We start from the raw sequence: 24,481 nt of genomic DNA on the forward strand, positions 1-24,481 counted from the left end.
AGATATAGATATATAGATATAGATGAAGGTGGGAAATTATCAAGAAAAGCAAGGAAAAAAATTAATCCAAAAGTTAGGATGTCATTTCCTCTGAGGGAAGGGAAGAGAATGCACTAAGGAAGACTTGTATGGGTATGAAAGCTTACAACAATTTGTAATTTCTCTTGAGTGATGGGCACACAAGAATTCATTTTACTAATCTTTGAAAATGTACATATAAAGATTTTATACAATTTCACAGGTGTAATATATTCACACATTAAAAATTTTTTAAAGGAAGATACTGAGTGATAGATAATGGGCTCCAGAGATGAACAAACATAAAGCAAAGAATTCCATATAGCTATTTGTTAAAAGACCCTTAGCATAAGTGAAATAAGCCAATCTCAAAACACCAAAGGCCAAATGTTCTCTCTGATATGTGGATGCTAACCTAAAACAATGCGGGGGTGGGGAGAGGACGAATAGAAATCTATTGGATTAGACAAAGGGAAACAAAGGGAAGGGAGGGGAATAGGAAGAACAGTAGAATTAATCGAACATAACTTTCCTAGCCTTATACTTGAATACACAACCAGGGTAACTCTGCATCATGTACAAACACAAGAATGGGATCCTAAATAGAATAAGTTACACTCTACATATGTATAATTTGCAAAATACATTCTACTGTTATATGTAACTAAAAAGAAAAAAATACCTCAGCACAAACTGAAGCAATCATTTAAAAGTAAAGTTCAGTAAAAGTATTCTTTCTATGGAGTACAACAAAAACAAGTCCAAGAAGGCAGCAGTGACCAGAAAAATAGTGGTCAACAGATAGACATTGCTGTGTCCAAAAGTGTCAGAAACCCACTGTTTTCTCCAGAAGACCTGCTTAGATGATCCTTAATCTATTATGGAATCAAAGATCTAAGAGCCTAAAAACAAATGAGGGGATTTTGTGGGCATCCCTAGATAGATATAGAGGAATAGGCTCAGAGATTCTAATAAGAATTCTAACAATTATACTGAAACTCAGGTGATTCCATGATTCTTTCTTTTTTAAAAAATATTTTATTTAGTTGTAGATGGACACAATATCTTTATTTATTTTTGTGTGGTACTGAGGATCGAACCCAGTGCCTCAAACACGCAAGGCAGGCACTCTACCACTGAGCTACAGCCCCAGCCCCAGGCTTCCATGATTCTATTCTTTCTCTTTTGACATAGGAAATGTGGGAAAGGAAATTGTGTCTGTCCTTCAGCTGCAGTTTTAACAAGGGGTGTAGAAACTTGGCAATGGAAGCAGGTATAATGGGGGGGGGGGACTCCAAGAGAAAATGTAGCAAAAAGGGATAAAGCCAAAGTTCTCTTAGGTAAGCCATAGTACTTTTCTGATGGTTTTGTGCATCCTTTTTGCCATCTCATGGTTAAAAAACAAAGCAAGCAACCAATGGCAGAGCTGCCAGGTGATCACCATCCAAGGACAGAGGTATGCAAGGAGGATGGCACCACTTATCCTTTTGAAGGGGCGTTTAGGAATGACACATTCTTAGGCAGATGGGGAAGAACCAAAATAGACTGAAGGACTAAAACAACTAAAAGTAACAGCAGCCAGTGGGGATGAATTCCAATGCCAACAGAGGGAGGAGCCTTACACCAAAACCTTCTTTCAATGAATATTCCCTAATTCATGACCAAATTCTATCCTAAACTGATTTTCTACTAATATTCACCTGCTAAAAATTTTGACACCCTTTTAATACCAAAGCCATGCTAGAAAAACAAATCCACTACTTACATCTCTATCAGAGAAGTAAGAGATGGTAAACAAATGGAGTAAGAGGTAGAGAGAGAAAGACAGGTGATATGGAGAGTGCAGGTGCTATAGTTTGGATCCTGAATGTGTTAAAGGTTGGTCCTCAACTTTGTGCTATTGAAAGGTGGTGGTACATTTAAGATGTGGGGCCTAGTGGGAGATTTTTGCCAAAAAAAATCTGGGGTCATGCCCTTGAAAGAGATTAGAACACTACCCCTTCTTCCATCTGATTTTTGGTGGGTTTTTTTCCCCCTCTCCCCAGCTGCCATGAGGTGAGCAGCTTGATCCATCATGCATTCTCCTCATTTACCACAATCCCATAAAGAAGAGGTCTACTCAACCATGCAATAAGACCTCCAAAAGTGCCAATAAAAGTAAACCTTTTTTTCTTTATAAGCTGATTATCTCAGGTATTTTTTATAGTAATAGAAAGCTGACTAACACATTAGGCTTTCTTGGTTAAGACAGCTTTCTAATACTCAGTTTCAGTTTTCATGAGGCTTGAATGCTTTGTTTCCTATCTCTGATTCCACAAATATCTGTCTCCCAGTATTGCACTCCCTCTTTGATTAGAGTGAATCAAAGTATTTCTGGTACACTCTTTCCAAAAACAAAGAAAAATAATCTATTTAGAAATCCTGTTATTATTTACATGCATCTTTTATGTCATTAAAGTTATGATAAACTTTATGTACATGTGCATTTTTTTCCAGAAAAGCTGGCTATAAAACTTATTACAGTACATCATTGCCTAAGGGTAAAATATTAATAGCAAAACATAGAAAATACTATTCTTATCCCAAATGCACCTTTTTAGCAATAACCCCAAACTCCAAAATAATACTAGAATCAAACTAAAATACCAAGAATAAAAAGTTCAATATTGCCTGTTTGATATTGTCCCCTGGAAGTTATAAACAAAAGGTTTTGATACTTATTAATCAGAGAATTTCATTTCCTAGGCATATTTAAATTTCCCTCGAAGACACAATAGGGGAAGTCCTAACTAAAGAAATTGGCCTTCAGAAACTGTCAGTCTTTGGCTTAGAAATATCAGAGTATCTTATAAAATGAATAACTGTGACTGTGAATTAAAAATATAGCTCCAAAAATAATTAACAATGGACATTTTAAATAAATAATAAAATACTAAGAATTTCAAAAAAAAGAATTATACCATGATTTGCAAAACAAATCTCACTTCACCTCCTCTAGTCAGAGCTTGGCAGCCTGGTCCCATTTACCATGTAGTTACTTTCTATTTTCTCTTCTATTTCCATTTTTGGTAAAATGGACTGGCTGTTTGGCTTCTGAAAACTTATATCTGTATTAATTAAAAGCAAATATTCTTCTGGGATAAAAAATGTCACACTTGGTCTACTCTGTAAATTTCTAATCTTCTAGACAAATTTCAACGTTCATATTTCAATATATAATAATTTCTCAAAAAAACTCTAACCACCATTTTAAATGTCTTTCACTTTATTCTTAACTCAGATTTTAAAAATATGAAGGTTTATATCACTCATAAAATCAGAAGGTTGACTAAACTAATCAAGGAAGAAATCAAGAACTAGATAGTGATTATGAAGTCACTGAAAATACTTAATGTCAAAAGTATTTTAAAATTGTACTCCATATATGTCAGGATCAGGGTGTCAGTGTGATTTATACCTGTACTCTCAGGAAGCAAAAAGAATTCCAGCTTCCTGACAAGTGTCTCCGTTACGCAGAGGAACTATAAGCTTAGCTGGTGATGAGGAATGCAAGGAAGATCTTTGAGCATAGGATGCTGTAATACTGTAAAATCCTTGGAATCTCCAAAGTGATAAGGTTTTTGTTGTTGTTGTTGTATATTCCAGTGAGTTAACTAGTGGCTGGGTAGCTGAAGGATGAAACTGGTCACAGGAAAGACCAGGGCAGGATTACAGATTTGAGACTTTTCATCCCCATCCCCAACCTCTAAGAAGGGGAGAGGGACTGAGGTTATGTTGACCACCAATCACCAATGATCTTATCAATCATGCCTATGTAATAATGAAGGTTCCATAAGACAAAGGCTGAGGTTCAGAGAGCTTCCAGATAGCTGAACACACAGTGGTATCTCAAAAGTGGTGCGCCCAGAGAGATCACAAAATCACCTCACCCATTCCCTCATACCTTACCCATGGTATCCTCTGCAACATCTTTAGGATAAACCAATAAATATAAGTAGGTATTTCTCTGAGTTCTGTGAGTCCCTCTAGCAAATTCTCAAACCCAAGAACTCATAATCATAGTCAATTAGTCAGAACACCGGTTTAAAAAAAAAAAGCTGGGGTTGGTTTATGATTGGCATCAGAAGAGACAATTTGTGGACTTAGTCCTCAACTTGTGAAATCTGAGGCTATCTCCAGGTAGACAGGGTAGAATTGAATTAGAGGACACAGCTACAGAACCGAATAGTTGTTAATAATAAGAAATCCCCATACATTTCTTTGTGAAATCTTCTAAATTGATTATTTTAAGTAGAAATTATAATAGAAGAATCTAAGTTCCTTCTTCCTCTTTATCCTCAGAGATGCCTTTGAATAGGACTAAAGAGATTAGGGTTAAGAAAAAGCCCACAAAGAGCAAAAGTAGAGCTGCAGACCAAGGTAGGGCATGAGAGTTGTGCAAAAATTAGAAGAGGTCAAAAGCAGTCAAGTGGGAGCAAAATAAGCCCCAGCCCTTGACACTGTGAGAAGAATCAGAGGCAGCTATTTGGAAAGACCCAAGTGCTCAAGTATCAGTCGATCCCTAACACCACCTTAAGCAGTAGTCTACAGGCAATAAAACTACAGTAAGAAATGAGAATTTACACTCTAATTCAATACACACAAATGTACACACATATATACATCAAACCAAGGTTCCTCTGATATCTAGGCCATTAAATGTAATATATTCTACTATTCATATTTGTCTTCTTTCATTTTTCATGCTAAAAAAAATACAGGGTCCAATCAACTAAATTGGTTTTTAAAACCCTGTAACAGTTTGACAAGCTCTGTGCTGGAGCACTCACTATGTGACTTTGGGAACAGGAGAAAGTAAGGATACTGTGAGATCATAGCTCAGCCTGAATCCTGTTTCTCTACCAAATTTCTGATTTCCTTCACTAGTTTTGAATAGGTTTCAAACCATCCTGACACAAATGCTTCTGCTTCAGCACCCTCTCAAAAACATACATTCCAGTAAAACTGGTCTGCTTTCCACATCCCAGATTTCCCATGTTTGCCTATCCCTGGGATGCCCTCCTCCTTAGAATTTATTTCCACCAATCCAAGTCCATCTGATTTCCAAGGTCCAGCTAAAGTAAGCCCTCCACATACAACAAATTTCTCTTTGCCTCTGAAATTCTAAAACTTCATCCTTTCTTACAATCTATCTTCCACTCATACACACAACCTGCAGCTACCCTCATTTCCTATCCTGCCCCATTCCCGTGCAGAGTACAAACACAGTCTTTATAAAGAAACTACTTGATATGTACTTTACATGGTGATTAACAAGTGAATATGGATCTCCCATACAAGGAAAGAACTGACTACCAACAAGAGTTGAGGTTCAAAGACCCAAGTCACCAAGAATCCCTCAACCCAACCAGAACCTTATATTCTCTTCAGCAGATACTTCACCTTCAGCCTTTGAAATGACAGTTACAACAAGCACCCTAGGAAAACATGAATGTTTAATAAATTTTTTAAATTCTTCTTTCAATTAAGAAAGTAGAAATTTAGGAATAATACCATGTTTTATATTCTGACTTCTGTTAACTGAAATTTAATCTCCCAAATGTGATAAATGTATCTATACAACAGATATGACAGCAAAATGAACGTATCCCATCAAGTACCCCCCACTTTGGTTCATTATGATTCAAGCAGACTGGTCTATTGTCCCTCAAGTAAGCATCCTTTCCTGACTACCACCCTTCTTTGGATTATGATATTTTGTGTATCTCCTTTAAAAATTTTTTTTCATGTCATCTTTTAATCATATATTTTCATATCACTTTCCCCAATTAAATAATTAAAAAGACCTAAATCAGAAATATTAGCATCAAAGTATCTTAAATCTATATTCAAATGTTTTAAATTGATCTAGTAACTTCCTCACTTGATAAATATTTATAAAGAAACTGCTGTGTGCTCAAATGCTGAACTAGAAACAATAAACCTTTGAAGTACTAAACTGAAAGTGCCATGCATCCAAAACAAAGAGGATAATGGGATAATAGTAGATTCAAGTTCATTATCCTAAGTTGAAAATCATATATATACATATGTTTGCATTTCTGTACTATAAAGAATCAGCAAGCAGTAAGAAAAAAAAATCTAAAGATACTCTCAAGGTCAAATAGTTCAAACATATATACAATGTGACAAATTGTCAAAAAAAAACATAAAACCTTTAAAAACTTATCACTTTTAGTTTTAGAAATGCTGCTCAACTATGAAGTAAATCAGAACAGAAATATTAAATATAAATATCTATATAGACTATACTTCTGTTTTAACACTAACAAAGTAAGGACCATTTATATTTGATAGTAAGTAGTCTTTTCACTTACATTTTTCATGAACAATACATACTGTTTAAGCTCAAATGCCTATAAATAGTTAAATTTATCAAGTATCTCTATATGTTCTGTTTAAGCCTCTAAAACTATTTTAAGTGTGGTGAGCCAATAGTGAAATTATGCAAATATGAAATGATTTTATAACTACAACTACATATTTTAAGAATGCTGTTATAAAATTGAATAAGTTATCAATGATTTAACTATTAACTAATCAACTATTTTTATTAATGTCTTATGAACATACTAAAATATTCTTACCTTAAATATGTGCCGTATATGAAGAATAATGCCATCATTAGTCCATTTAAAATAAAAATTACAGCAACATAAAAGCAAGCAGGATCTCCCAATCCTTTAAAAATAAACAAAACATATGTTCTAACCAAAATTACTTTATATGTCTAGCAATGTAAATTAAACTGCACTTATTTTGAAAATAGTTGCCAAATAAATGGTCTCCTTGGTTCCCACATGAAAACATGATGTTAATAAAGAATAAAAATGAGAACAGTGTAGTGGGGATTTAAAATCAGGGTGGAAATCTTCTGATAAGCCTCCTATCCAAGTGCAGGGTCTATGCCCTGTTTTTTTGTGTGTTTGTTTGCTTCTTTGTTTCTCTGTGTATGTATGTGTGTGTGTGTTATTAGGGAATAAATCTAGGGCCTTACACATGCTAGATAAGTGCTTTACCTCTGAGCTATAGCCCCAGTCCTTTGCAAATTTCTATTTTAGGCACAGTCTTGCTGAATTGCATAGGGTGGTCTCAAAACTCGAAACTGTCCTGCCTTGGCCTTCCAAGTAGTGAGGATTATAGAAATGCACCACTGCTCCCAGCTTAAACCCTGTTTTTCAGTTTGTGTCAGGATGCAACAGAGTAAGGCATAAGTAACACCAAGCGCCTTGTAAGGCTAGGGCATAAGAGGCCACACAGTGCCATCCTGGAGCCTAGAGTTACAATAGGAAAAGCATGTCTACTATGAAATATTTTGCTATTAAAAAAAAAAAAGCCCAAAGCACAGGAAAGGCTGCAAGCAGGTGTCCTAGCTGAGCTCAACCTCATAGTCACCTCAGCCCAGGAGCCAGAACGTGAGTGAAGTAGGTTGCATTCAAGTCCACTTTCCCAGACACTTGAGTCTTACTAGTAGAGCCCTTGACACCAGGAGACAAATCAACCCTGTCTAGCCTGCCCAAATTTCTGACTTGCAGAATCTATAAGCATAATAAAATGGTTGTTATTTATATCAATAAGTGTGGGACAAGCTTATTATGTTGCAATGATAACTGAGCAATATCATAGAAAAAACTTACCTTCACAACTTTCAATAGGACTGAGTCCTTCTCCTCTGGTAACTGTCCAACATATCTTGGTTTGAATACCAATCATGTCCATTATTTTGGTATAAATTCGGTACCAGCTGGCCAAGATTACCTATTTTTAAGAAAATAAACACATTATAAAAAATATTATTCTAGAACAGTAATCCCAGCTACTTCAGAGGCTGAAGTAAGAAGTCACCAGTTTAAGGCCATCCTGGAGAACTGAGACCCTAGTTCAAAAATGGCTGTGGGTATAGCTGACCTCAGTGACCTCTGAGCTGTACCTCCAGAGCATTTGCCTAACATAGTATCACAAAAACACATAAAAAATTATGTACCATGCAATCCCATTTCTGAAAAGTCAGAACATACTCAAAAGCAATACTTTCATGAGAAAATACTAGAACTTGATAGTTATTTATTTGTCTGTAACATTCATGTCCTCATTAATCTATTAACTAATTGATTTGGAGGCTGCTGCTGAGCGGAGACCCAGACAGACACAGCCTTGCCATCGGGGCGCCTTCCAGCACATAATGAAGGCAGATATAAGGAAATGTGCTTCACAAGATCCTCCTGTTAAATCAATGAGGAAGTAAACATCAGCTAAGCCCGGGAGAATGTTTAGGGATGTGTTAAATAAAAGCAGGGAGGGCAATGAGAGGCCAAAAATCATTCCTGATATCACTGCCTTCCTCCCTTACTTTCTGGGTATATAGACTCCTGCCCACCCCGCCCTAAAAAAGTATGCTCAATTAAATGAGGAACCCCTGAGAAGCATTATTTGGCAAAGACATGCAAGTTTGGTACTACTTTGCTGTAATGCTTACAAACACATAGAATCTAGATAGTTTTCATATTTTTCTAATCAATGCAATCAAAACAATAGTTCTCATAGAACCTGTTAAGGTTCTCCCAGATCAATAATGATCTGTTTCCCATATTCCTTCCCGAGATACACATTTTCTTTCTTTTAAAAAAATGAATAAAATTTAGTATATTAAATTAGATCTTAGATATAGAAACAGCATTTAATACAAAAAAAAAGCAAAAAAAATCACGATTGGAAAAAAGTAACTTACCTCAGGGTAAAGATTGAACCTTTTTAATGTATTAATAACAAGAGGGTATTCAGTCAGTTTATCATTCATAATCATCCATACTCCATTCAAAAATGAGGGGGCTTCCACAATAGTCTTGAAATAAGAATAATATAGCCCCTGAAATAAGGGTAGTAAGTTCCAGTTATAAAAAAGTACATAGTTATTATGTCTCCTCTTAGCCTAAAAAATGTTTTAAATACACTGTCTCTGAAAAAGAAAGCACTACAGAAAGTGATGGCCACATTAATATTACAGGTTTCTGCTCACTGATAAATTCTTAGTTTCAAAAAAAACTACATATTTTAGAATAACCTTGTCTTCATTAAAATAATTAAACACAAAATAGTTTCAAAATTTAATATATATATATATATATATATAAATAAAACTCTTAAAAGATATATATAAATAAAAGTTTCGACACTTAAAAGATATATATAAATAAAACTCAGCATACTTCATCTAAGAAAAGTCTATAATCCATATTAATATGTATTAGAAAAACCTAGCTTATGAACAGAGCAAGTGGCTTATTTTGAAGCTAACATTTACCATGAACCAAGAAAAAATGCTTCGGCCTATTTATCTGAATCCCCAAAACAACATCAGTCATCTTTAGTCCAGATTTACATGCAAAAATGCAAATACACTGAGAAAGCTGCATAATGATATTATGTATTAATTTCATTCACATGCCAAATAATTCTTTTAGATCATTTTCCCTCCTATCAATTCAGCATAAGGTAAGAACCCTGTGGGTCTGGGGATGGGGAGGGGTCCTGTTTTGACACAAATAACAGTTTAGTTTGACTTGCTACTTTGGAAACGTAGCACAGACAGAATAAAACATGGGACAAAAAATGTGAAAGCACCATTCACCAATGGAGAGATTGAAGTGGCAATATAAAGGCAGATAAACACAGAATACAAATACAAATACCATATCCTAAACAGTTTTACCTATTAGCAGCTATCAAACTCAAAACTGGGTTTGGGCTCATAAACACTAAAGTGGTTTAACAACGTGGATATTTATTGAAAAAGAAAAATGTTCTTGATATTATAATGCTTTAGCTCTTTGTTTTTAAAACTAAATTTCCTACTGTACTGAGTTAAATAGTGACTCTCAAAACTTCATGTGCACCAGAACCTAGGAATATAAGCTTACTTGTAAACAGCAATAGAAGCTTGCAGAAAACAGATGTAATCAAGTTAAAATGAGATCATACTAGATTAAGATAAACTATAAATCCTATATAACCAGTATCTTTTTAAGAGGGAAATTTGCATACAGAGAGAGAGGAAAAAGGGCCACTTGAAGATGGAGGCAAAGACTGGAGTGACACATCAACAAGCCACAGAACACCAAGACTCCCAACAAACCACTAGATGCCAGGACACAAAGGGAGATTCCCCCTACTGCCTTCAGAGAAAAGGTGGCCTGCTGACACCTTAACCTCCCACTTGTACAGAACTATAAAAAAATACAATTATGCTATTTTAAGCCATCTAATTTGGTGTAATTTGTATGGCAGCCCTAGAAAAGTACCACACTTACTTTGTTTTGTAGGTTTGATTTTAGTTTATTTAATCTTAAAACAAAAAATTTTACAGTCCTAAGAACCAAAATAAAAATAAAAGGAATTAACTATCAACTAGGACAAGGACTTCAAGTAGCTTTAAGATACAGTAATTTTACTGTACATCCTTAGTGGAATATTGCCTAAAGTCAAAACACATTACAAGAAATTCTTGAAAACTGAAAACTATTTTCAGTAATCAATTTTTCAAAAATATCTTCAGTATTATTATTCCTAATAAATGTGTAATTTGAAATTAAGATTCTCAGACTAAGCAAAAATGTAGAAATTTACTATCAAGTAATTAAAAATCATCTAAAATCTTATTTTAAATATAACATAAACTCACAATTTATTTTCATTTTTTAAAAATTTGTTTCTTAATCCTGTTTGCTAAAAAGACCTAGACACAATGGTCAATCTAATAGCAATTAGTATTTGCAGTGCCAAGATGTGGTCTCTAAATACCATTTGCCACTAAAAGGAATTAGGGCTCTTTAGAAAATTGGCTGATGCCAGTTCTGGGAAGAAAACATTTTTCAGTACTTGAAAAAGTAAGGAAGATATGAGATACTAGTAAGGTCACATCAAGGGCATGCAGAGCCAAATGCAAATTTTTCACCAGCTACAGATAGCAAAATCTACAAAACATGTTAAAATCCATTAGATCATAAGGATACTGTAAGAAGGAACTCCACTATTCATGACTAAATGATACTAGAGAACCAACTCATCTTTCTAAAGACTGGCAAATGAAAGAAAATAATTGCACATTTTCCTATCTTTCCACTAAAAAAAATACCTCCCAGAGAATCCAAATAGGTATTCTGAGAAAGTTCTTCTTTATAAAATTACAGGGCATAAGTTCAAGAAAAAAGTAATAGAATAATCTCTGTTTGGCATTACTAATGAGAAAACAGACCTGATAGGCTGGGTTTTAAGGAGGGACCAGCAAGACAATTCCTGAAACCACTAATTAAACTTAAAACTGCAAATTGGGCTGGGGATGTGGCTCAAGCAGTAGTGCACTCGCCTGTCATACGCAAGGCGCTGGGTTGGATCCTCAGCACCACATAAAAATAAAATAAAGATGTTGTGCCCACCGAAAACTAAAAAATAAATATTAAAAATTCTCTCTCTCTCTTCTCTCTTCTCTCTCTCTCTCTCTTTAAAAAAAAAAACTGCAAATAATGAGACAACCAGGCATGGTACCAAAAAGAAAAATATATATATATTATACAAGACCACCTAGGAAGCATTTGTTCCAGAAAAAGAAGTCAAATCTTTGCCATGAAGATTTTAATTTAAATAAAACCAATCAACAAATGTATGAAAAAATGCTCATGATCTCTAGCAATCAGAGAAATGCAAATCAAAACTACTCTAAGATATCATCTCACTCTAGTCAGAATGGCAGCTATTATGAAAACAAACAACAATAAGTGTTGGAGAGGATGTGGGGGAAAAGGTACACTCATACACTGCTGGTGGGACTGCAAATTGGTGCAGCCAATATGGAAAGCAGCACGGAGATTTCTTGGAAAATTCGGAATGGAACAACTATTTGACCCAGCTATCCCTCTCCTTGGTCTATACTCAAAGGACTTAAAAATAACATACTACAGGGACACAGCCACATCGATGTTTATAGCAGCACAATTCACAATAGCTAAACAGTGGAACCAACCTAGATGCCCTTCAATAGATGAATGGATAAAAAAAAAATGTGGCATATATACACAATGAAATATTACAAAACAATAAAAGAGAATAAAATCATGGCACTTGCAGGTGAATGGATGGAGTTAGAGAACTGAAGTTAGCCAATCCCAAAAAAACAAATGCCCAATGTTTTCTTTGATATAAGGAGGCTGATTCAGAGTGAGGTAGGGAGAACATGGTAGGAATAGATGAACTCTAGACAGGGCAGAAGGCGGGGGAGGGGGCTTGGGGTTAGAAATGATGGTGGAATGTGATGGACATTATTATCCAAAGTACATGTATAAAGACACAAACTAGTGTGAATATACTTTGTATACAACCAGAGATGTAAAATATTGTGCTCTATATGTGTATAATATAATAAGAATTGCAATGCATTCTGTTGTCACATATAAATAAAAAAAATAATTAAAAAAAGACGTCAATCTATCAATTTTCAGGAAAGTCAGGACAGAGAAACACAATAAACACATGAATTATTGTGAATAATTCTATAAAAAAGTAATCTGAATTCAACAAATAAATAGTCAAAAACAAAACAACAAAAAGTGAGAAGGGAAATTTACAGATTTTAAGTCTCAGGAGATACATCAACTAAATGCAATATAGAGACATTGTTTGGATACTGATTCAAGCATACCAAGTGTTAAAATGTGCCAGTCAGGTCATTTTAACAATGATTTATATTGATGATATTAATTTTTCATTCACTTTTAACTGTGATAAAGTACAGCCCTGAGCCACACCCCCAATCCCTGAGGGTACAGATGAAGGAAAAATGGCTGTTTTCAGTTGTTGAACATTGGGCAGGAGGGAGTTCTCTAGTCTTTCTACTTTAAAATATTTTTTTGAAATTTTCCATGATAAAAAGCTTAAAATTTTTTAGATTCCTAAAGTACTACAATAAACTACCACCTGAAAACTAACCATTTCAGTGCGAAAAGCCATCTCCCTTTCCAATGTTGAGAGGTGAGAAAAATGACGATCATTTTCAAAGAGGTGTGTTATATGGCTCCTGGAAAAAAACAAAACAAAATAAGTGTTGAAGCTCACCCTCAGTATTATTTGTAAAAGTAACTCTAAAAGCAAAAATAAGAGTGTCTATAAACTTATAGATATTTTTGTAATAAATCTGAAATACAATGGTGTCTATATTTTTTCACTCAGTATACATTACATTTCTATTACAATTTGTCTCCACAAAAAAAGCACACTCAAACTAGATTTTAAAATTAAAATGAACTAGAACAATGGTATTTTAAGTCAAGCACAATAAAAACAAAGAGTAAACTGTAAATGTCATTGTGTTACTACTTCAGAAATGTATGATTAATAAAATTCATGTCTCTCTATCCAGAAGATTAAAAAAATTAATCTTCCTCTCAATATGAATACTATAATAATGTTAAGCAAAGTAGAGTCTCTAATATAGCTTCTTTAATAATGAATCTCCTTTTTATTAAAAAATTATATCATTCTGACCCTGACTTATCATTTAAACTACTTTTTTCAGACTACTGTTATTAGTAATAAATATTCACTCTTCTTATAATGAAATTTTTTCCTTTAAACATTTGGTAAATAGCTTTGGTAAGTTAAAAACATTTGCATAAAATATACCATTGGGGATAAAGCAATCTTACCAGTGCAACACGGCTGCAAAGGCAGCTGAAATAAAACAGAAATTGAAATTATTATTTTAACGTAAGGAAATATTTTCATTTTATAGAGATAACCTTCAAAGACAAGCTTGCCAAATTTTGAGATGTGGAACTATTGGGACTAACCTTAGAGATTGGGAAAAGAATATTAGATCTTTGAAAGCACTGGGGCTAAGTTTAAAATACCAGCAGAAGGGATCAGAGGGGAATGAAGCATATATGCACAATTTTCATTCACTCATATATTTCAGCAAAATACATGAGAGCCTATCATTTGCCAAACACTACCTAGGAACCATAAGATAGAAACTATCATGAATAGACCTGAAAGAAGAATAGAAGCAATAGGTAAGGGTAGCATAAAATAAAGAAATATGGTGGCTTGAGGGAACAAGACTGGAAGAAGTAGTAAAGGAGGAAGTACCACTTTTTATATACTATTACAATGTCAGAGTTTTGACAATAAGTCTTACTCCTGTTTTTCAACAAATACAAAGTAAAAGAAGTAAAGGAGGGAGAAGGAGGTGGATTAAAAAAAAAGGAAGAATGAAAATATATGAGAGAAAAAACTAACAACATCATCAATCTCACATGAGAATCAGTAGTTTGCTTTCTGTCCAAGTACAAAGAACACATTAAGATGAATCCAGACAACACCAATCAACTTTCTTATATAACAAGAACACCTGATTACAGGTTCCTAATTAACAACTGCTCAGGACTCAAACTATGAAAATGTTCTTTGAAGTGAAAATTAAATGGCTCATATCATACTGCTTTATTTTTAAAGCAGTATTTTTTTATTGAAAAACGCATTTTGCCTTTAAGATATTAATGGTTACAAAAGACAGTTATTCTTTTTAATCATAGAAAATTATGAACATTTATCTTGGTTTGTCACTTAACTTTTTAAGTTACTGGGTTTTTTATTCACTGAAATTTTAATTTTTTTTCTTTTAAAAAATAGATTTGTTGCCAAATCTACCATTTGCATCCTTTAAAGACTTCTCACCATAATAAAACTTGAGCTTTATTTTCTCAATGATTCAACTATTATTTTCTGAATGAGTCATTCTTCTTTCCTGAATGTAAATGATACCTTTTTCCTATAGAGGACTTGTAAAATAGACTTTGGTAATTCCTTTGAGTTTACGATTAGAATTTCATTTATAAATTAAATGAAGAAAAATTTACATTTTATATAGTCTTCTTATCCATAAACAGTGTATTACTTCAATTATTCAATTGCTTTTTAATTTCCCTTGAGGAAATTAAAAATAGTTAATCCAAAGGGAATACCTCTTATATGCAATTCTTGGAACCAGAAATGTTTCAAAGTTTGGATGTTTTCAGATTTTAGAATAGTTTCATACACATAAAATATTGAAAACTTGGGGATGAAGCTAAAGTCTAAACATGAAATTTACTTAGATTTCCTATGTATCTTATACATGTAACCTGAAGGTAACTTAAGTACAACTGCATTTTGACTGACCAGTCTCATGAGGTCAGGTGTTCAGTGTTTCACTTGTGGCATCATGTCAGCACCCAAAATGATTCTGATATTGGAACATTCTGGATTTGGGATTAGAGATAATCTATTCATATTTCCTAAGTGCTCCATTTCAACATTTTTTGCTGCTAATATCCATGAAGTCTTTTTTCATATACTATTGGATATTACCTTTAATATATTTATTTTTGAAGAGTATTTATTTTGTAATGCAGAGCTTAGCTTATTTGTAAACTAGTAATTCACAGGGTTCTTATTGTTTTCAATTCTCCAATTTAAACAATATTACTTGCAAATAATAATTTTTCTCCTAAACCATAATTTTACTATTAGCATCTTCTTCCCATTTGATAACAATGATAATAAACTTCTAGAATACTACTAAACAATTGTGGTAAAAGAAGGTATTCTTGACTTCAACAGACTTTAATAGCAATGCATTTCACATCGTGCCCTTAAGTTAACCTTTGACCTTCACAATTCTGGAATGAGAACTAGAACTTATAAAGGTCATCATCCTTCTATATCCCTTTCAATTTTGTAGAATAATTTGAAGAGCACTGGCATTAGTTCTTCTTTAAAGGTCTGATAGAATTTAGCTGGGAATCCATCTGCTCCTGGGTTTTTCCTTGTTGAAAGGCTCTTTCTTAGTGCTTGTATCTTGTTGCTAGTTATTGGTTAGTTTAGGCTTTCTACACCCCCTTAACTCAATTTTGGCAGGTCATATGTGTCTAGAAATAGATTCATTTCTTCTAAGTTTTCCAATTCCTTAGAGTAAAAGTTTTCAAAATAGTCTCTAATGATCCTCTGGATTTCTGTCTATGGTGATCTTTCCTTTTTGTCTCTAATTTTCTTAATCTGTGTCTTCTCTCTTTTGGTTAGTTTTCTTTTTTTTTTTTTTTCCATAAATTTCATTGATTTTAGTTCTGATCTTGATTATTTCCTTCCTTCTATTGGTTATATCTGGAATGCTCTTGTTTTCCTAGACCTCAGGATGCAATTGTTAGATTGTTTATTTGGGATTTTTCTGATTTTCTTATGTAGGCAGTTATAGCTACAAAATTTCCTCTTAGAACCACCATCATAATGTCCCAATGGTTCTGGTATATTGTATCACTATTCTCATTTGATTGTCAAGAGTTTTTTAATTTCTCCTGATTTCGTCTACCACCCATTCTTCATTCAAAAGTGCGCCACTCATCTCCCATTTGTTTATATAATTTCTGAAGGGATTTTTGGTGTTGATTTTTAATTTCACTTCATTACAATCAGATAAGATGCAAGAAATTGTATCATTTTTCAAATACTTGCTAAGAGTTACTTTGTTGCCTGGAATATTATCTTTTTGGAGAAGGTTCCAAGGGCAGCTGAGAAGAAAGTGTATTCGCCTTGTTGGATGAAATATTCTACAGATGTCGGTTAAGGCCATTTGATTTAAAATGTTTTAACTTCCATACAGTCTTCCAGGTTTACGTCTGGATGACCTATCTATTGGTGAGAGAGGTGTGTCACAGTCACCAGTATTATTATACTGGGGTCTGCTTGAGTGTTTCTGTAGGGTCAGTTTTATGTAATTAAGTGCACCAACATTTGGAACATAAACATTTATGCTTGTCATATCTTCTTGTTGATTGTTCCTGGTATTATCAATATAAAATTACCTTCTTTGTCTCTTCTCATTCATTTTGATTTAAAGTCTGCTTTGTTGGATATGAGTAGTTATTACTACTTGTTTTCAGGCTCAATTTGCATAGTATATCAATTTCCATTCTCTCACTTGCAGCCTGTAGCCATCTTTTCCTATAAGGTGAGTCTCAAACAACATATAGTTGAACCTTGTTTTTTAATCCATTCTACCTGCTTATATATTTAATTGGGTAGTTGAAACCATTCACATTCTATGTTATTATACAGAGTTGATTATTAATTCCTGCCAGTTTGACACATTCCTAATATTTAATTTGGTCCCGTTTCTCATTTGCTTAGCAATTCTTCAAATGAGATTTGATCACTAGTAGGCTCTGGGATTTGGGTTTTTTGTTTGTTTGTTTGTTTCTGTGTGAACAATTTAAGTGTTTTCTGAAGTGCTGGTTTAGTAGCCACGAATTCTTTAAGTTTCTGCTTTTCTTGAAAAGCTTTTATTTCTTCTATGATTCTAAAGGACAGCTGTCCTGAATATAGCAATCTTGGTTCCCAGTTATTTTCTATATATATATATATATATATATTTCTCTCTTTCCCCCCGTTATTTTATTTCAGGATTTGAAACACATCATTCCCAGCCCTCCTGGCTTTTAGAGTTTTTGCTAAGAAATTGGAAGTAATTCTGATTGGATTGCCTCAAAAAGCAACCTGACCTTTTTCTCTTCAGGCATTTAAAATTCTGTTATCTTTCTGTAACTATAATGTGTCATGAAAAAAGTTGTTTTGCTCTTGTCTATTTGGGGTTCTAAATGTCTCCTGTATCTGGATGTCCAGCTCATTCTCAAGGTTTGAACTTTTTTCTGTTATTATTTCCCTGAAGAGGTTATCCATGCCATTAGCTTGAATCTCACAACCCTCTTCAATTCCAATCATTGTTAAATTTGGTCTCTTAAGTTGTCCCAAAGTTCCTGTATATTCTGGTCATTCTTTTTTTATCATGTGAATTTTCAAAGTCAGCCACTTTGTCTTCCAGTTCTGAGATTTTGTCTTTGGCATGGTCTACTCTATTATGGAGATTTTCAACAGAATATTTTATTTGATTTATTATGTCTTTTGCTTCCAAGATTTGTTTGTTTTTCAGAATCTCTAACTAATTGAATTTCTCATATCCTGTACTGACTTTCTCACTTCATTCAGTTGCTTTTCTGTGTTCTCTTCAAATTCATTATTTTTATAATCATTCTTTAAAATTCCTTCTGATATTTCATCCACTTCAGTATCTATGGAGTTGGCTATTGGCAAATTATAAACTTTAGAAGGCACTGTATTACCTTGATTTTTCATAGTCCTTGAATCTCTGTTTTTGATTTACACATATCCTGGAATATTCTTCCACTCTTATGTGGGGGCCTTTTTAGAGTATAACCTCCTCCTAAGTGTTCTAGAGCGATCTAGATTAACATCCATCATAGTATGGTATCCACATCCTTTGTGTTAATTATGTTTTTGTTAAAGGAGTGAATATCCTTGAGTGGGATCTGAGAGACATCCTAGCTCTTCCTACTTAGAGGTCTGGCTATTAGTTTAGAGGTTTTTGACTCTTCTATTCTCTTTATTAAAATATCACTTTAGTCTAGTATGGTTAATTTGTGTATGTGCTGTCTTCTGGGTGGGATTAGTTCAGCAGCAGAGTCTCTGCCCTGTCAATTTATAGTGTCCTTGAAGATTCCCAGCATCTCACAGAAAAGGGGGAAATAAACATTAATAACAACCAAAGCAAACAACATACAGCATTAAAATAAATACCCATTGCCTACTATGACATCTACAGCATTAATTACCACAAAAAGAAGAATGATCGGATCAACAATTGCCAACAGCAAAACATAATCAATAGCTGTGAAGCAGACGTGGCACCAAGTATTAACTATGCACTCCACAGTACTAATAATTGCAACAGCATGAATGGGGGGCAGGAGTTATATAAATGAAACAGTTTTAAATGGTGGTAAAAATACAGTTCATAATGTAATATAAACCCCTCAGGTAAAAGAAAGTTTTGAAAATCCAATGCCAACAGAACAAATGTAGAAGAGACTGAGAAAATGGAGCTATATATAAAGGAAAAGGAAAAAAAAGAAAAAAGTAAATTGAGAGAACAAGAAAATTTGACTATTAGAGAATAAAAGAAACTACAGAACAAAAAACCCTAACCCTCTAAAGAAAAGGAAAAATAACTAATGTAAAAAATGCTAAAAATAAGAAAACAGAAATGAGTACATATATGTATATATATATATCCACAAACCAATCAGCACAGCAAGAACACCAAATTAAAAATAAAAAGAAAAAAGGATTCTTAATGAAAAATGAGAATTGTCTCCACCAAGGTAGATAAAACTGTCAATAAGGCTGGATGGTCACTGCCTATGCCCAACTGTCTTTTCCATTTTTTTTTTAGGCTATGTACAGCAAGAGAGAGTGCACACAAGCATGCATGCTCAAGCTAGAGCTATAGGTTGTTAACCCTTTCTTTTTGTGTTGCTCACCAGCTGCCAGTTGGAGTAGCCTAAAACTGAAGCTGGCTGAAACAGCTCTCACTTCTCTTCTCATCTGTGTAAGGCAAAAGTACAATGGGAAATACTACAGACTGGAGTTTTTTTTCAGACAAACCAGATCAATATACGTCCAAGGTGGAGCTGCTATAGAGTTCCAAGAAGGGAGCTCTGGAAGCTGGGGCTTAGGTCTAATCATGATTAGGAATTTTGTTGGGTGGTATCTGCAGTGGAGAGATTAGATCAATATACCTGGAGGGCTAGGCAGATGCTGATCTCTGCTGAGAGTCTGGATCTCAAAAGCCTCCCAAGAATTCTACTTCCTGGGCAGGGGAATCAGACCTCCACTAGTCTCATACACTCTGCTGCCCACAAATATGGCCTCCCCAGGCTTTGTCCCTAAGTATATTCACACCCACCTACTCAGTCTCCCAAACCTCTTCACCAGGTCATGTGGTCATTGAACTCAGAGGGAAAGTAAGTTGGACTCCCCTCCTTATTTCTGACTTGAATTCCCCTGTGTACAATCTTTTCTGTGCCCATTTTACTCAATTTCTGCTAAGTATTTGCTAGGTCACAGGATAGGTGCTTGCCAGGGCAGTGTGGTAATGTCTGCTACAATGTCCCAGGTTCCCACAGCAGCCAGCTACAGTGTGGCCTCCTCAAGATGGTTCCCTTCTCAGTTCTCCACAGCCAGTTGTGAAATCAGAGCACTTTTCAAACTCCAGTTCACTGTGCAGCCTCTAGACCAGCTATGTTCAGGTTACAGGTTTGTCCAGGCCAAATTTGTCCATTGTATTTCTCTTTATTTTATCTCTCCCCTCTGCAGTAAACCAGGACCACTGCCATGGGCACAAGTAACGTACTCTTTCTTGTTCTTTGGTCAATGCACCCAAATTTCTGTGTTTCTAAGACACTGTAACTATCCAATATTGAATTTCAGTGACATCCCTCTTTCACCCACCTTGCTGAGAAGCAACATTCCTGCTGCTTAAATCCAAACCACAGAGCAACTAGAAATGCAGTCTTCTCCTCAAATCTGCCTTCTTAAATCTCGTGAGGTAAAGATTTGTAGTATATAACCATAAGACAAATACAACAAAACAATGTGAACCTGGATCCAATGTGATAAGAGTTCCCATCATAAATACTGACTATAAGGAATACAATAATAGCAATGTGCTAGTGTTTATTGAGAGTCCACATACTATATATACAAAATGTCACTCTCTCAGTGCTCTGTGAATATCAGGTAAAGAGTTTAGTCAGAGATTACCAATCAGTAGGCCTTGAAGTGCCAAGAGTAAGAGAGAAAGAGCCTAAGACCAGTAACCTCTTGTCTTTCAAAAAAAAAAAAAAAATCCATTTACCTTACTGTGCTATACAAGTATACTCAATTTCTATGTGTCATGATGTGAAAAGGACTGAGAAACACTGAACTAGTTTAAAAAAGGAAAAACAAGCAAGGTTCAGAGAAAACATCATTCAGCAACAATATAGAGCCCCAGTACTCCAAACCCTAGTACTAATTAGAATGGAACTAAATAAAACCACAGATACTTAAGTATTTAATCCAGGGATATTTTTAAAACTCACAAGTGATTCAGATGTATAATCAAGGTTGTTATTATTGACACAGAGAAAGCCTGGGACAAAGTCTGGGTAATTTTTTTTTTTTACAAACTTCAATGTGAGAATTGGCTCCTTGCTATTCCAGGTATCCTGGAGCCTAAAAACAACTGCATTACCTGGGAGCTGGTTGGAACACAGGACTCAGGTCCCATCTCACTCCTCCTGACTTCCAACCTATATTTTAACAAGATCACCTGAGGTAATACATAACCACTTCTAAGAGTGATGTCTCAACACTGATACCATATTGGAATCCCCTCACAACTATACCCATTACGAGATCTGACTGAGGAGGGCCTATTCTAACATGGAACTGGAGGTAAGGTGAACACACTGACGGGAGAGAGGCATGCTAAGACACATCCCTCAGCCCCATTCTCAAGAGATCCTAATTCTACAGATCTTTCTAGGGTTCAGAAACCTACATTTTTAACAAACCTTCAGGTGATTTCATATAGTCCAGACTTTGAGATGTGGTATAGTTACAGCAGAAAAGTCAATAAGACGAATATGGTAACATTTCAGGTATGAGATAAGGAGGCCTGGATAGCAGTGACATGAGCTTAATTAGAAAAGGGCAAATATAAATTCAAAAGATAACTCTGAAGAAGAAACTGGCAAAACTTGACAGGTGAAAAAAAGGATTAAGAAAGGCAAAGAATTAAAATTATTTTTTTACTTCCCTGCTAAGAAAGTCATTCCTAAGAAGAATCTTATAACTTAATTAGCCTCTCAGAGTCTCATCTGCACAAAGCAAAAAATACGGAATTTTTACTTGGTTATCTCTAATCCTAGCACTTAATGACCTTGAAGAATAACCTACAGCTTTGCAAACACTTTGGACTTCATACTCTCCAAAATAACTACACAGTGTTTTTCTATTTTCTATTTTCATTTCAATCTTCCCCATCTCCAAACTACAAAGTGTTGACAGGTTGGGCCCTTTTAATTGGTTTTCTCTTTTGAATTTGGGGGAAAATCCAATTTTGAATAGGAAAAGAAGCAATGAGTTCAATTTTCTAGTAGAGATATTGAGTCTCAAACCAAGAAGCAGGATTGCTTTTAAAATTCAGAGTCATGATTTGAAGAAACTACAGCTCTAGTAAGTTGGAGAGTTCAACATGGTCTACATGGTGATGGTTTTTAAGACAAATTTAAGTTAATCAGAGTCTCTGCCATATATTTGGCACTGAGCAAAACAGTGCTTTTAAAGGGTTTTTTTAAAAAATTAGAAACTCTTAATTATAATAACAATGTCTCAACATCTGTTTATCAGTTGCAGTTTACAAAGGACTTTTGCATATCAAGCAGAAATGATCCAGGAGTCCTTTTGAGACAAAAGTGGTTCTTATTTTCCCATGAGGCCCGAGGTCACATGACTGGAATGCAGTAAGGTCTGGAGAGAGCCCAGGGTTTCTTTCACTCCAAGCTCAGGCATGAAAATGTTGAGCACATTTAACCAAAAGGGTGCACTGGCACACAGCATACAAGGATGCCTTAGAAATCACAAAAACATCAAGGACTGAATGGTTTCTTTTAAAATGAGTATATGAAAACAGAGAGAATTAAAAGTATGTATCACCACCCTAAACAGAACATAATTACACTTCTAAAAAGAGAAATTTACAAAGTTGGTTTTCATATATTTAAATATTTATGTACAAATACTAAAGTAAGCAATGCTTAATGCAATTATTCAGTGTATGAGTTTTAAAAACAATAAATTCTAACTTCCTTCAAAAGTCTTAGCCTTATATAATGTGAAAATATTTCTAAATTGACAGAAATTAATAATCTCCATAAAGGATCTTCACCTTTCTTATTGGAAAAAAAAAATACATTTCAGTATTTGAAGAACAAATAGCTAGATAAAATATACAACCAAAATAATAATAATAGCTTATTAAATACTTCTGAACATACAGATGGAAGCTGCAAAACTTTAGTAACCATGGGAAAAGTGTATAAACTTTGTCTCTTCACTAAAGGAAAAAATAAATCAACACACATGACATACATCCAGGCCCATCACATTCAACAAAGATTTTAACAAGTTCATTGCCTGTTACACCATTCCAATCTTAACATTACAAAGTCACTCCAAATTTCAAACTGTCCTTGGATATCACAGTGTCTTGCTTATCATTTAATTTGGATGATTACAAACATTGTGGCACTATTTTTACTCTGCTTTTAAAGCATTGCCAAACTACCAACAGTTTTTAAAAATCAGAATTTATTAGTTTTTAAAAGTTAATTATGAATTACAAAATGAAAACTAACAGGATCATAGGATAAAAAAATCAGAGTGATTCCCAAATGAACAGAGCCAACAAAACAGTGCTCTTTTTAAGAGTTGTCAGGTCTTAGAGGACATATGAGGTCATCTTCCCATTAATGTGCCTTTGACTGTTGCCTAACACTTTAGATCTGAAATCCACAGTTCAACAGATGTGATTAACAAAGGCAAGAGATCTTAATTTCAATACCAAACTTAATCACAGGGAACTCAGCAATGATATTGGGCTTCTGACCTGGTCCTACTTTATTTCCCTGCAAGTAAAATTCTAGGCAGTAGACTTTAAGTTCTAGAATCTTATGAAATTTCCATGGACATCAAAGATAAGAAAAGAGTGAAAAACAAGGAGCAGGGTGCATTGGTGCATGCCTACGATTCAAGCTATTTGGAAGGCTAAGGTAGGAAGATTGCAAGTTCAGGCCAATCTAGGCAACTTAGCAAGACCCAAGACCCAGTCTCAAAATAAAATTTCTAAAAGAACTGCAAGGCAAGAGGGGGGGGGCATTAAATAAACTCTATATAGGGCAAAGGGGAAGGAGGGGAAGGGAGGGGGCATGGGGTAGAAAAGAAGGTGGAATGTGATGGTCATCATTACCCTAAGTACATGTATAAGTCAGGAAGGATGTGACTCTACTTTGTGTACAACCACAGATATGAAAAATTGTGCTCTGTATGTGTGATATGAATTGTAATGCATTCTGTTGTCATATATAACTAAAATTTTTTTAAAAGATATTAGTGCTACAGTATACTAATACATAAAAAAAAAAATCTCCATCTTTGAGCAGTACTATGAACTACCCTGAAACTTTGGTAAGTAATTTGGTAACAGTTATGCAGTTATGTTAACCCTCACTGCTATAATAAGCTAACATTATAAAATACCACCCAAGCATTCATCACGTGGTGGTAACAGTGCTGAAAACAAACCTAAAAACTGGCTACTTTAGAAGGAAGTCAAACACAGGGAAAGAAGCCAAACAAACATGAAGGGACATAAACTGTTCATTTAAAAGTGCCCTCAGGGAAGAAAAATAATAAGGCTGAG

General features: G+C 34.5%; 1 protein-coding gene across 2 annotated transcripts in view; it reads right to left on the reverse strand.

The window, feature by feature from the left end:
* The window catches only part of Dpy19l1 (dpy-19 like C-mannosyltransferase 1), a 93,205-nt gene that overhangs the window by 60,388 nt on the left and 8,336 nt on the right, over positions 1-24,481 (reverse strand). The window contains exons 2-6 of one of the 2 annotated variants that reach the window (XM_076836174.2): positions 13,773-13,797; positions 13,057-13,144; positions 8,807-8,944; positions 7,716-7,836; positions 6,666-6,759 (exon numbers count right to left, since the gene is read on the reverse strand). In XM_076836174.2, coding sequence (XP_076692289.1) covers positions 6,666-6,759; positions 7,716-7,836; positions 8,807-8,944; positions 13,057-13,144; positions 13,773-13,797 — 466 coding nt within the window. Of the gene's footprint in view, positions 1-6,665; positions 6,760-7,715; positions 7,837-8,806; positions 8,945-13,056; positions 13,145-13,772; positions 13,798-24,481 lie in introns of those variants that run through there. The other variant, XM_077107903.1, reaches the window with a different exon arrangement.

Source organism: Callospermophilus lateralis, chromosome 1 (genome assembly GCF_048772815.1).
Source record: "Callospermophilus lateralis isolate mCalLat2 chromosome 1, mCalLat2.hap1, whole genome shotgun sequence".
Classification (NCBI taxonomy): Eukaryota; Metazoa; Chordata; class Mammalia; order Rodentia; family Sciuridae; genus Callospermophilus; species Callospermophilus lateralis.